The sequence below is a fragment of the Taudactylus pleione genome, unplaced genomic scaffold (genome assembly GCF_031769625.1).
Source record: "Taudactylus pleione unplaced genomic scaffold, aTauple2 ptg000430l, whole genome shotgun sequence".
In the NCBI taxonomy this organism is placed as follows: Eukaryota; Metazoa; Chordata; class Amphibia; order Anura; family Myobatrachidae; genus Taudactylus; species Taudactylus pleione.
In genome coordinates, this window is record NW_028284832.1 from 94,760 (window position 1) to 109,594 (window position 14,835).

General features: G+C 47.5%; 2 protein-coding genes across 5 annotated transcripts in view; one reads left to right on the top strand and one right to left on the bottom strand.

Annotated features, from left to right (window-relative positions):
• The window catches only part of CTU2 (cytosolic thiouridylase subunit 2), a 52,162-nt gene extending 49,050 nt beyond the window's left edge, over positions 1–3,112 (top strand). The window contains exon 16 of one of the 2 annotated variants that reach the window (XM_088447338.1): positions 2,647–3,112. In XM_088447338.1, the coding sequence (XP_088303464.1) occupies positions 2,647–2,760 (114 nt within the window). In that variant the 3' untranslated portion in view covers positions 2,761–3,112. The remainder of the gene's footprint in view (positions 1–2,646) is intronic. The other variant, XM_088447339.1, reaches the window with a different exon arrangement.
• The window catches only part of PIEZO1 (piezo type mechanosensitive ion channel component 1 (Er blood group)), a 280,589-nt gene that overhangs the window by 23,848 nt on the left and 241,906 nt on the right, over positions 1–14,835 (bottom strand). For 2 of the 3 annotated variants that reach the window (XM_088447336.1, XM_088447335.1), the window contains exons 39-44: positions 13,088–13,259; positions 9,156–9,267; positions 7,230–7,377; positions 6,907–7,121; positions 6,644–6,802; positions 6,240–6,387 (exon numbers count right to left, since the gene is read on the bottom strand). In XM_088447336.1, coding sequence (XP_088303462.1) covers positions 6,240–6,387; positions 6,644–6,802; positions 6,907–7,121; positions 7,230–7,377; positions 9,156–9,267; positions 13,088–13,259 — 954 coding nt within the window. Of the gene's footprint in view, positions 1–5,840; positions 5,932–6,239; positions 6,388–6,643; positions 6,803–6,906; positions 7,122–7,229; positions 7,378–9,155; positions 9,268–13,087; positions 13,260–14,835 lie in introns of those variants that run through there. The other variant, XM_088447337.1, reaches the window with a different exon arrangement.

A 14,835-nucleotide genomic window follows, 5' to 3' on the forward strand; every position in this document is an offset into this window, starting at 1 on the left:
TCCAATTATCGCTATACTAATGTTTGGGTTGCCTCTATAAATAGGTAAATAGATCCCTGATGTTGCGCAACGCTTGTACGTCGATCAATACCTGCAGATTATATTACTGCAGTCAAAAAAAAACAAAAACACTACAGCCACTTTATCATAAATCTCGATAAATAGCAGTATTCAATTTGAATCTCAATATTACAGATTCAGTTGTTGAAATATCAGCAGCTTTGTATCTTATATAGTATCAGCCGTTTACTATCAATTATCGTTTGAGAGTTGTATCGCTGAAATCAAAACATCGATGTTATACCGAATATATCAATGAACCACTCATCACTATACTGATATTAAGGTTGCCTCTGTATGTAGGCAAATAGATCCCTAAAAATGAGCTCATTTTTAGGGATCTATTTGCCTACATACAGAGGCAACCTTAATATCAGTATAGTGATGAGTGGTTCATTGATATATTCGGTATAACATCGATGTTTTGAATCTGGCAATATAACCTGTAAATGTTTAAGTGATATAAAGTTGCAGATAGTATAGAAGCAGCTCTATAAAGATATTTAAATATCAGGGACATATTCGCCTATACATAAAGGTAATCTTAATACCAATAAAGTGGGCACTGGGCATTCTGTAAGTAGCAATAATATTTCTAGGCATAAAGGGTTACACAGCCTGCAGAAGCGGTATTACTAATACCCATTATTTAAGCCAAATGAGTAATGTCATGGAATGCATCCCAGAATGTAGCTTCGGAAAATTCATTTTAAGACTATTAATCAAACGCGATCAGGCCGCGCAGTATCCTGCTGAGTCACAGCAAGTGGGCCTTATTCTTCAGTTACGTGCCAGTGTCTGGGCTGCCTGGCATATTGCAGGACGCAGTCTTGGGAATATTGGTTTAGCCCATAATTTGGCTACATCCTTTTTATGAAGGCAAGAGGTGACTTTTGATACTACAATGGATACAAAATGCAACCACATTACATGGAAAAGTCATCATGGGACACCCGCAAAATATGGCCCAGACGATGTAGAAGTCACTGGGAGAAATATACAATTACAGCAATACACGATGCACCATGATTACTGGGCAACAACCATGGGTCCACAGCCTGCCAGTGAGACTGAATTGTAAATATTACGCGTCCTTCTACTTCTAGTGCTTAAAGCTTAGAACGTCAGCGTCAGTGTGTAACTAAAGAATGAGGAGACACTCAATAGCCCTATACTGGACTAAAATAGAAAGCAGTGAATTAGACATTGAGTTTGTATGTGGGATAATAAAAGTCCATCCATCCTAAAACTGAAAGTATTCAACAAGATCAAAATGAATACAGCTTTCAACCCCCTAAAAATTAAACAGATTTGTCTGCATTAAAATGATACAGATTGTCACAAAGTTTATTTCTAGTGCACACTAGTAGGCTCCTTAATTATATTTTCTAACTCAAAATTCATTATGTCTAAAGATTTGATAAAGAAAAAAAATTCAAAAATGTTGTTTGCAGAAGTATTCAACCCTAATGTACTGTGGAAGCTCCAAGTTTACACAGATAAAAGATATTGCCTCAACATATGACCTATACTCAGGAATCATTAAAAAATATTAAGTTATGGTAAAACTTACCCTTGTTAACTCTCTTTCGTCGAAGTCTATAGGGTCCACAGGGGAGACTATGGGGTGTAGGTGGGACCTGGCGGACCGGACATCAACAGCAAAGCTTTTCAAACCTAGGATGCTCCGGTCTTTCACCCTATACCCCGCCCACAGCCTGAGGGCAACTCAGTTTTGTCAACAAGCCCAAGACAGGAGCAGGACAGGAGAGAAGGAAGACTGGTACACTGAAGAACCACACTCTCACACAGAGAAGGAAACAAGTGACCAAGAGAAGAAACCCTTAGAAGCCAGGTGCGACAGGGTGGCTGCCCTGTGGACCCTATGGACTTTGAAGAAGGAGAGCTAACAAGGGTAAGTTTTACCATAACGCTTTTTCTTCTTCATGGTCCATAGGGCTCCACAGGGGAGCCAATGGGGATGTCCCAAAGCAGTTGTTCACGGGCGGGAATGCTCCTGAGCTGAGAGGAAAACCCTGCGCCCGAAGGAAGTGTCGAAGCTGAATAATTGGCTGAGACAAGTTCAGTTTAAAATTTAATCGCGGCGACGCCATCTTGCGACTGGCCGCAAGACGCCATCTTGAAAATGAAATCGCAAGACGCCATTTTGCGAATGGCCGCCTAAGCGCCATTTTAGGTAAACTCACATTTTAGTACATGTGGCGATAATACTAATAGCACCATGCGATTGCATTTTTTTATCATTTCCCATACGCACATTAATACATACTATAGCGCTGTTAACTAGTCGCATATTAGCGAATGCATAGGACTTTGTATGAAACCGCTGTTTTATTAGCTTTATGCGCACGCATCTGCCCCAAGTTAACTAGCGTCCTCATATCAAACCCTGGATACCCACACATTACATATTCACACATAAGGTTCAATAAGTTTTAAAAGTGTATGATTTAAGTAGGTTCAGTTAGTTTAAATGCTGAGAAATAAAGATATTTGATAACTAAGGTATTATACATGCTAAACCAGTCGTGTTTGGAGTTGTACTGATGCGTACTCTTTTCACAGTATTCCGGTGTTATCGGTGGGGAGATCGCATCATGCATTCCCGAGTTATGGATCGCAGAGCCTACAAGCAACAAAATGTACATTATAGAAACAACTGTTAGGATGCTGCCATAGGCGTGAAGAGGAAGACCCCCAGCTGTTAGAGGCAGGGAGAGTCTGTTTGAACTAGCCTGTTAAATGTGCTGTAACAGATGCTTCACCCCTGAGAACCAATGATATCAGCAACAGACTTCCCTTTTGTCCTGTTTATTCTGGGGGGGTATAAATATAAGTGCACGAACGCTGATTCGGAGTCTTCGTGCTGAATGCTAAATGACGAGGGGTCTCTTGCTGATGCCTATCTCTGGGTCCGGAAGCGCCTGCGTATGTATTTGTACTTGGGTCTGTATAATTTCCTTTTGCGCCTAAATTGTGTCTTTATCAATTGCGTGTAACTGTCTGAACTTTTACCTGAATATCACTTGTGCTTTGGAATCACAGATTCCACGTCTAAGTCTTTATTTATGGTGTGACTGCGTACGCAGATTAGCGTCATCCTTAGAAGGTATAGGCAGGACATTAGAAGGTATAGGAAGGTGTGTATAGAGGTTCTGATCAAGTATCGTTAGTAGCATACTGAGAGGCAAATGTATCAAAGACATAGAACCTAAGAAAGGTATGGACAGAAGACCAAGTAGCCGCATTGCATAGTTGTTCAGCAGAGGCGCCACGCCGGGCTGCCCACGAGGGACCCACAGAGCGAGTAGAATGAGCAGATACTGTAGATGGCACAGGAAGGCCAGTCTGTGTGTAAGCCTGTGAGATAGACTCTGGCCAGATGGCTTCGCATGACTGTCTGTTAGCTGGCCATCCCGTCTTATGGAATCCATATAAGATGAAGAAGGAGTTTGATTTCCTGATGGTACTAATGCAGTCCACGTAGATCTTCAGAGCACAGACCACATCCAAAGAGGCCTCATCTGCCGAGAGGTCTGGTGATTGAAAGGCCGGAACCACAATTTCCTCATTAATGTGGAAAACGAGAAACCACTTTGGGACGGAATCCCGGGAGCATTCTAAGAACAGCTCTGTCCTGATGAAAGATTAAAAAGGGGGAGCGACATGAAAGCGCCCCTAAATCAGATACCCTATGGATGCTATAGCCAGAAGAAACAGCCTTCGCAGTGAGCCACTTGACATCCACTGTTCCAAGGGTTCGAATGGAGGTTGCTGAATGCGTGGAGAACCACTGACAAATCCCACGGAGCCTCCATAGCCAGGATAATAGAGCAGAGGATTTCCATATGAAACCTGGGCACCCTGATAAACTTGTTCAGAGACGAGGTTGAGAATAGGTCGATGAGACCCGTTGGGTTTCTGAACTAAGAAAAACTAAGAATAATAGCCCTTCTCACGCTGTGCGGAGGGGACCGGATTATTACTCCTGAAAGCAGTAAGGACAGAATGACCTTTTGGAGCAGCAGGGCCTTGCTTGGGTCTGATAGAGGGCCTGTGTAAAAACTGCTGGGGGGGTCGCCTCAGGAAGGACAAGGTATATCCGTGGGAGACCACTTCTCTTACCCAGGCGTCTGTTGTGGTCTGACGCCAGAACTGGGCGAATTGAAGAAGTCGTCCTCCCACCTTGGGAGCCCCCAGGGGTTGTCCTCAGATTTGGTAGGTGGACATCCTACGGCCCAGGTCTGCTTGGTCCTAGGCTTGGAAGCCTTAGTTGCTGCCTAATGCCTTAAAAAAGGACTGGCTTTTAGCTTTTCCTTGAGGGCGAAAGAACCGAAAAGATGATGTCTGAAGCTTCACATTATATACAGAGGGCAGAAACACCGTCTTGGAAGCTGCCAAGGTAGTCACAATTTTGGCCAATTCTGGACCCATCAGGATATCTCCTGAATAAGGCAGAGACTCCAAAGCCTTTTTAGAGTCTGCATCTGCCTTCCATGAGCGGAGCCAAACAATACGGCGGGCTACTGCAGAAGTTGCAGATGCCTTGTAGGCTAGGAGAGCCGTATCCATAGCTGCTTCACCCAAATAGGAAGCTACATCTCTAATGTGAGATATTTAGGACAGCTGTTCCCACGAAGCATCAGAGGGAAATGATTCTAGGGCAGGGATGGCCAACCAGTCAGAGGCAAAGAGCCAAAAAATATATGTGGTCAAGTTGAAGAGACGATCACAAGCGTGCCCCAGAGGTGCGCTCGCAAAAATGGGGCTTGGCCTAGCTATCATAAGGCTACGCCCCATTGTTGTGCGCATGCCATTGGTATGACATTCGCAGGAGCATGACCATGTCACGTTCACATAAAATATACAGAAACAACCAGATCCACATAAAATATATTTAAAATACACATACAAATAAAATTCATATTGAAATGCAATGCCCCCTGTAGTTGTGCCCATTAAGCAATGCCCCCAGTAGTTGTGGCCCTTCTGCAGTGCCCCCTGTACTTGTGCACCTTCTGCAATGCCCCCAGTAGTGTGCCCCTTAAGCAATGCCCCCAGTAGTTGTGACTTTTATGCAATGCCCCCAGCAGTTGTGCCATTATGCAATGCCCCCAGTAGTTGTGCCCATTATGCAATGCACCCAGTAGTCGTGCCCCCTTAGGTAGTGCCCCCCCCTGGTTGTGGCTTTTATGCAATGCCCCCAGCAGTTGTGCCCATTAAGCAATGCCCCCAGTAGTTGTGGCTTTTATGCAATGCCCCCAGCAGTTGTGCCCATTATGCAATGCCTCCAGTAGTTGTGCCCATTATGCAATGCCCCCAGTAGTCGTGCCCCCTTAGGTAGTGCCCCCAGTAGTTGTGCCCATTAAGCAATGCCCCCAGTAGATGTGGCTTTTATGCAATGCCCCCTGTTGCTGTGCGGAGATCCGCCTTACCTGTCCACTTGATTCCCGGCTGCAGTCTGGGGTCCAGGGAGCCTCTGCTAGCTTGGTCCCCCTCAGAGCCCTGTCGAGAGTACCTAGCTGAGGCTGGTGTCACGGTGCCACGGAGGGGTGATGGAGCAGCAGTGCAGACGCCCCATGGACTGTCTCGTGCTGCTGCTCATAGTAGATAAATGGAAAATTAACTAAATCATAAAAATAAGCTTGGGATGCTCAATAGCAGCCCCATTGTTAAAATGGTGATCCAGCTCCTGCCGGACACCAACGATACTGAGTTGCCCTCAGGCTGTGGGCAGGGTATAATGGGGAAGGACCGGAACATCCTGGGATTGAAGAGCTTTGCTGTTGGTGTCCAGTTCTTCAGGTCCCATCTACACCCCATTGTCTCCTCTGTGGAGCCCTATGGACCCTGAAGAAGAAAATGTATCTTAAAGAGCCTATATGTTTGAAAATAGTATGAGTGACTTTTTAGGGGGTTGAAAACCATTTGCAGGCTGCTGTATGCCCAACAACGTCCATTATCACTATGACCACACCCACACTTGTCACAGACCATAACCCCATACTGAGAACCGCAGACCATTTTTGCCTTCGCAAATCAATACTGCCCCATCTACATCCAGGTCTAATATGCCCAATTCTAGAGAACGATACTTGGATGACTGCACTCTGGGTTTAGTTAGAAGGGAATGTATGATAATGCAGATGCGTTCCTACCTTTTCATTCTCCCGGCTACATTTGATAATAAAGATATTTGCGTAAATGTCCTCTACACACACCCAGTTGGATAAGGAGAGGGTGGTATCAGTCCACACCCAGTCCATGACCGCCCGCAGCTCCACTAGGAAGGGCACCAGGCGGAAGCTGTAACAGAGTAACAGGGCATCATGTGTCAGCATCATCTCAGAATTTGTGAAGTCGGTGACAATCGGGATATTCCGAATATTAGAACATGAAATCTAGGGAATCTAATAAATGAATACAACTTTCCATGTAAAAAGATGTAACATCTACAGAAAGACAATTAAGATGTTTGAAACAAAGCAGACTAAACAAGCTCTCAATATTTCCATTGTCAATACAGGGGATCTAAGCTGGGTACTTCCAGCCATCATCTTACCCCTGGAAGAGGAAGAGGTTGACATGGTTGTATTTCTTGGTCAGGAAGTTGCCCAGAATGCGGGTCGGATAGCCACAGCGGATCTGGTAGGCGGACAGGGCAAAGTAGATGCACTTTACGAAATACCACAGCTGAGCAACAGTGTTCTGACTGAACATCCTGGAGATTGGGGAAAAAGATTTCTAATCAGTCACTTTATTAGCATGGGACAAGGCCGGAGCGTGTGGAGAGTCCGGTCTCTACCTGCTCCCCAGGTTCCTCACCTTTCGGTCACTGCTGGCAGAATGAAGAACATCCAGACATGAATGCCGATGACCAGTATCACCTGGAAAATCATCTTCCCAAGCACAGACTTCTGCAAGTACAGAGCGCGATCGATCACCATTGTGGAAAACTGGATGAGGAGCATAACCAGGAAGGCATCAGGGACCTGGTCCTCGGAAAGTGTTGACGCTATATCTGCGGCCGCTGAGTGTTTCTGGGGAATAGGACATCAATAACAGCGTTACCTACACGTCATTCATGACATATCCTGAGGGGCAATAAATGGGGGTTTAAGGACAGAGGAGGAGAAACATCCACTTACCCCAAAGGCCCAGAACCCAAACACAATGATAACAAAGTCCACCACATCAGCAAGGAACATCAGGGCATAGACATCCGTGGCTGCACGGTACGGCGAGTGCAGGATGTCATGGAAGAATCCTTTTACGGGTTTGTACACTCCCTGCGCTCTGCAATAAGGAAACCAGGTTATCTAGTGATTGTACCGGCATTACATTACACACACAGCACAGATTCTTCCCAAATATCTTACTGCATAGATCACAAGCAGGTGTTATCTCCTCCAATACCACATTACACGTAGACTGCAGGTGCCGTACAGACATAATATACATTATGGGCCAGATTCTGACTTCCATGCAACTTCGTATGCGGCCGCACCTAGCGATTTTGGCTATTGAGTCCTGGTTTGCATACGCATCTTTGCAGATGTACGCCAGATGCAGAGTCACACGGATATCAGTTTCTCTGTGGACGCTACATGGGTGTTGTCCAAGCGCTCCACTCCCAAAGTGGTACTTTGGCAGGGAGAGAGGAGAACTGACTGCTGCACCAGCCACTCACCCCAGCAGACATGCTGCTGTGTGCTGGGCTAGAAAGAGAGGCTGCTGCTGCAGTCAGTGCCCACCCTGTGTGGTGTGTAGGGGAGGAGCGATCGCACTTGATCAGAAGGGAAGACATTGTACTGTACATACCATACATCAGAAGGTAAGACATTGTGCTGTACATACCATACATCAGAAGGGAAGACATTGTACTGTACATACCATACATCAGAAGGGAAGACATTGTACTGTACATACCATACATCAGAAGGTAAGACATTGTACTGTACATACCATACATCAGAAGGTAAGACATTGTGCTGTACATACCATACATCAGAAGGTAAGACATTGTACTGTACATACCATACATCAGAAGGGAAGACATTGTACTGTACATACCATACATCAGAAGGGAAGACATTATACTGTACATACCATACATCAGAAGGTAAGACATTGTGCTGTACATACCATACATCAGAAGGTAAGACATTGTACTGTACATACCATACATCAGAAGGGAAGACATTGTACTGTACATACCATACATCAGAAGGGAAGACATTGTACTGTACATACCATACATCAGAAGGTAAGACATTGTGCTGTACATACCATACATCAGAAGGTAAGACATTGTGCTGTACATACCATACATCAGAAGGGAAGACATTGTACTGTACATACCATACATCAGAAGGTAAGACATTGTACTGTACATACCATACATCAGAAGGGAAGACATTGTACTGTACATACCATACATCAGAAGGGAAGACATTGTACTGTACATACCAACGTTTCAAGACCATTTAGGGTCCTTCTTCAGGGTGTTCATACAAGCGTTGTAAGGACATTATACATTATATACACACACATATACGGCCTGATTCAGAGCTGTACGGAAACCAGATGGTTTTACGTACAACTGTGATGTTTGCCAATCGGTGCATGCACAGGATCTATACTGCACATGTGACGATCTGTGTCTGCCATTATATCATATAATGTACTGATATCACACACACGTGTAATCTCAGATATCATATAACGCATAGACTTATTATATAGCCTCCACTGTTTCTGCTTTTGTCAGTGAATGGAGACTGGTGTGAAGAGAAAAAGGGGCCTCTACTGCCATAGATGGTGCATCATTGGGTGGTTGGTTAGTCCCACACAACCAATCATATGACTCCCTCTACGCTGGGTAACTCCCACACCTCAGAAACAGCCAGTCCTTCGTCGCAACCCAGGGCAACAAGTGCAAAGAACCCAAGTTTAATTTTACACATATAAAAACAATCTGCAATCCAAACATACTGTAAATGACAAGCACAACTCACTATCTACCCCATAACGTACGGAGACACAATGGTTCCATGCTCCTTCCAGAAACTTACATGCGGATACAGATATAGGTGATCTTCATCCCAATCATCTTCATTCTGACTTCTGCAGGCGTCTTTTTCTTCTTCTCCAAATCTCGCGGCTTCTCCTTTCTTGCATCTAGGACTACATGTAAAATAGATGGTCTAAGCGTCTCCCCATGAGGAGAAGAACAAGTACTGCAGTCAATGTAAAATCAGCTTGTAAATGAAATAATACCCAGAGATTTGTAAAAATGAGCGCACTATACCATGGGGAGAATCAGACAGACCAGTCATTCATTCGGATTAGTTTTACTGAAAACTGAACACACCCGAACATTGGGGTTCCGAGTCAAACAAAGTCCCAGCTCGGATAACTTTGGGGTTCCGAGTAGAACAGAGGGCCTGATTCAGAGCCGGACGCTCTGACCAGAGCGCTCACTCTGAATCAGGGCCCTCCTACCTAAAAATGGAGCAGCCTCCTGGCCGCTCGCATAGCTGTGGGTGACCACCCACAGCATATGCGAGCGGCCAAAAAGATGGTCGCAATGGTCAAGACCATCGCGACCATCGGGCTTGCGACGAGACCCTGCGGTAGGGTCTCGCTGCCGCAAGTCTGGCCCCACTGACACTAGTGATGTCAGTGGGGCCAAACCCAGACGGTAGGCGTTCCCATGGGAACGCCTCCTTCTGGGCAGCAACGCCCCCGGCATGCCCACCAAAGGGGGCGTGCTGTCAGTCACCATTGACAGCACGCCCCCTTTGCTGCGAGACCCATAGCGACAGCTTGGCTGTCGCTATGCGGGTCTTGCGCATGCGCACGACGGAGCTCCCTCCGTCGTGCGCATGTGCATTAGGGCACCATCGACCCGCTTGCGAGCGCTCAGCGCTCGCGAGCGGGTCTGAATTAGGCCCAGAGTCCTGAATCGGGTCTTCTCACCAAGTGGGGTTCAGAGTCAAACAGAGTCCCAGCTCAGATCACTTTGGGGGTTCCGAGTAGAACAGAGTCCTGAATCGGGTCTTCTTGCCAAGTTCGGAACTCGGATCTAAAAAAACGTATCTCCCATGTCTTGGATTGCATATAAGTCCCTCCCTGGTGATTTCAGGTGCCATTTCACACAGGAGAGGTGTGGGCTGTATCTCATGCTGCAATAGTACATACTAGTCGCTTTTAGAGAGAGTTGTATGTAGATGGTGTGGGTGGAAAGAGTGTAAATGACTGCAGGCATCTTTGTTACTGTGTATGTCTGTCAGACCCTAGCACCTGCAATCCAAGCAAACAGGCTCTTGTGCATGTTTGTTAGAAGTGAACATGAAGTGAGCTGCACTTACTTACAATTGTTTTTCATTGATGTGCTATATTATTTTACACTGCCATGTGTTTGTGCTATCTGTCGCTTAATTTAGACAGCCAGATCGCTGCAGCCTTTGGCCAATATTGGTGAAAACAATATGGTGAGCTATGAGGAAGTCGGAAATTACTATTATTGATGTTAATACTGTAGGAACAAAAAACGTCCCAAAGACGCGCAGCCCAAGAGGCGACTGAATGGAATGAGCTGAAACAGTCAGGACCTGCCCAATCTTGGGCAATGTAAGCATAACTGCTCGGATCCACTGAGATACTGTTTGCTTTGAAGCTGACCAACCCCAATTGTGGGAATCAGATGATAAACAAGTCTTCAGGTCTTACGTAAGGCCGAAGTACGGGAAACGTGCAATCGGAGGGCCCGTACCACATCCAAGAATCTTCACTGGGAAGAACTGGAACCGCAATGGGCTGGTTGATGTGGATTTTTGGAGACACTCTTTGGCAAGAAAGAGGGTTTAGTATGGAGCTACACCCAGCCGTCACGGATAAGGAGAGTGACAAGACAAGGCACTTAGGAGCTCATTCAGAGCCGCTCGCTAGATGCGTTCGCTCGCACCCAGCGTATGCAAATTCAGCTAAGTGACGGCACGGCAGGCGATCACACGGCAAGGCATAGGCATTCCCACTATGTCTTGGCGTGCGATCGCTTTGTGAATGTAGATCCCACCAACCTGTCTTAAGACGCTCACTTGCGCACGTCATCTGAAGTGTATGCAACCATCGGTACATCAGTTACCATCGGATGCGATTGCAGCGATTGAGGTGGACTATACCCTGCCGCAAGCACTGCGATAACTTCAGTGTGAAATACAACCAGGTAACGTGTACTATGACACTTGTTAATTATGCATGCCTCTGAAAAGGCGTTGAGATGCTCAGGCACGCCTGCTTTCGCACCTCCACTCCCCCGTTTCTAGCAGCAAGGCCCACGTCTTCTCTCTGTCACTCTGCTGGGCAGTCTATGCGCAACGAACGATCGCTTCCCGATCTCTCACACTGGTTCGCGCGCTGCGATGCGTACACATGCACAGAAAGCGACAATCGGACAGCTACGAGCGAACGCATCCTAGCGAGCGGGTCTGAATGAGGTCCATAGCTCGGACACTATCCTGGCAGAGGCAACTGCTAGGATGAAGACAGTCTTCCAAGTTAGGTATTTCAAGTCCACTGCGTCAAGCAGCCCAAGCAGATGAGCGTGTAAAAAATTAAAAAACATGATTCAAGTTCCAGAGAGCCATGGGAGGAAGAAACGGAGGCTGGAGATGGAAGAACACTTGTATAAATGTCTGTAACTTAGGAAACAAGGCCAAGCATTGCTAGAAAAATTCGGACAGTGCTGAACCCTACACCTCCAAAGATCCCAGGTGCAAACCGGAATCCAGGCCCACCTGAAGAAACAAAAGACGGAAGAGATGGAAAGAAAAAGGAGGGAACTCATTCTGCTCTCACTATGCAACATAAGTCCATCAGATGTAGTGATAATATGTGGTAGAGACTGGTTTATGAACCTTCAGCCTAGTTGAAATGACAGCTTCTGGAAAACCCTTCCAGATGGAGATCTCAACAGCCACGCTATTAAATGAAGCCGAGGTAAAGTGGGGTGTACGAACGGCTCAAGTTGCAGCAGGTCTGGACACTCTTGCAGGTGCTGTTGAGCCACTATCAAGGCGTTGAAGACTGCCCTGAGATCCAGGACATTGATGCGACTAAACTCACTGAAACTGATTTTGATGAACAATGGCCCCCTGGCCTCCAAGACAGCAGCCGTGGTCATTAACAAACCAAATTGTAAAAAGGGCGACCGGCGTGGAAATGGTTGGAGTTAAACCACCAGAGGTGGGATAGATTGGTCTGAGGGGAGAGGCGAATGACTCTGGACAGGTGAAGGTGAGAGCTGTCCCATTTGGAGAGCAGGTCCGATTGAAACTCCCGGGATAGGAACCTGCCGAACTGAACAGCTTTGAAGGAGGAGATGAGCTTCACCAAGAGGCTCATGCATAAAAGATGAACAGCATCAGTTTCCTGAGAACCAGCTTCACTAGTGACTGGATGACCAGTATTTTGTATTGAGGAAGAAAAATCCTCTGCAAGGACGTTTCGAATAGGGTCCCCAGGAATAGAAGTCTCTGGGACGAAGTCAGATTGGACTTTAAGATCACTATCCAGACATGAGATATGAGCATGTGATGTGTCAGACAGAAATGGGAGTGGAGGATTCATCGAAATGGGGGCCCCAAAGACCGGAGGTGAGCCACCATTACTAACAATAATAAACAAACAAAAAAACAAGATGTAAAAGCATCAATAACTACTAGGTGCATTATATTCTTTGGAGATCACCACCTGGGCGTTCTTTACACAGATCCAAAACTATGAGGGTGTCCAGCAGTGAGAAGAGTAGAGAAGTGGAGAAGTTTCCCATAGCAACCAATCAGCTTCTACCTATCATTTTATAGATTGTACTTGATAAATGCTACCTCAAAGCCGATTGGTTGCGCTATGGGCAACTTCTACACTCTTATCACTGCTTGATACATCACCCCCTATGTCACAAAACAAATTTGCTGAACGAAGCTCCCAGGGAGATGCTCACCGCTGTCCGTCTCGCTGGCCTGCGACGCCCCCCTCTTACGCCGACGTAATGAGCTGCTGCTTCCATTGGAATCTAGATCTCCAGATAACTGCATGTCAGTCTGACTCTCTTTCTTTTCTCTCTGTGGTTTCTGTACAGGGTCCATGTCCTTTCGATCCCACAGTCCATAGCTCTGGAAACACAGAACATTTCACTTTTGCTATATTATATATTATATCTCCATCTAATAATGCATCACATACACTGCACATACCAGTCTTGGAAGATTCAACATCTGAAATTGGCTCAGTCTGCAGTGCCTGACCTCTCCCCCTGGTATCAGGTAAGTGTGACTGGGACCAGTGCCTGACATCTCCCCCTGCTATCAGGTGAGTGTGACTGGGACCAGTGCCTGACATCTCCCCCTGGTATCAGGTGAGGGTGACTGGGACCAGTGCCTGACCTCTCCCCCTGGTATCAGGTGAGGGTGACTGGGACCAGTGCCTGACCTCTCCCCCTGGTATCAGGTGAGGGTGACTGGGACCAGTGCCTGACCTCTCCCCCTGCTATCAGGTGAGGGGGACTGGGACCAGTGCCTGACCTCTCCCCCTGGTATCAGGTGAGGGTGATTGGGACCAGTGCCTGACCTCTCCCCCTGCTATCAGGTGAGGGTGACTGGGATCAGTGCCTGACATCTCCCCCTGCTATCAGGTGAGGGTGACTGGGACCAGTGCCTGACCTCTCCCCCTGCTATCAGGTGAGGGTGACTGGGACCAGTGCCTGACCTCTCCCCCTGGTATCAGGTGAGGGTGACTGGGACCAGTGCCTGACCTCTCCCCCTGCTATCAGGTGAGGGTGACTGGGACCAGTGCCTGACCTCTCCCCCTGGTATCAGGTGAGGGTGATTGGGACCAGTGCCTGACCTCTCCCCCTGGTATCAGGTGAGGGTGACTGGGACCAGTGCCTGATATCTCCCCCTGCTATCAGGTGAGGGTGACTGGGACCAGTGCCTGACATCTCCCCCTGCTATCAGGTGAGGATGACTGGGACCAGTGCCATGACATATCCCCCTGCTATCAGGTGAGGGTGACTGGGACCAGTGCCTGACCTCTCCCACTGCTATCAGGTGAGTGTGACTGGGAGCAGTGCCTGACATATCCCCCTGCTATCAGGTGAGGGTGACTGGGACCAGTGCCTGACATATCCCCCTGCTATCAGGTGAGGGTGACTGGGACCAGTGCCTGACCCCTCCCCCTGCTATCAGGTGAGGGTGACTGGCATCAGTGCCTGACCTCTACCCCTGCTATCAGGTGAGGGTGACTGGCATCAGTGCCTGACCTCTACCCCTGGTATCAGGTGAGGGTGACTGGCATCAGTGCCTGACCTCTCCCCCTGCTATCAGGTGAGGGTGACTGGGATCAGTGCCTGACATCTCCCCCTGCTATCATGTGAGGGTGACTGGGACCAGTGCCTGACCTCTCCCCCTGGTATCAGGTGAGGGTGACTGGGATCAGTGCCTGACCTCTCCCCCTGGTATCAGGTGAGGGTGACTGGCATCAGTGCCTGACCTCTCCCCCTGCTATCAGGTGAGGGTGACTGGGATCAGTGCCTGACATCTCCCCCTGCTATCATGTGAGGGTGACTGGGACCAGTGCCTGACCTCTCCCCCTGGTATCAGGTGAGGGTGACTGGGACCAGTGCCTGACCTCTCCCCCTGCTATCAGGTGAGGGTGACTGGGATCAGTGCCTGACATCTCCCCCTGCTATCA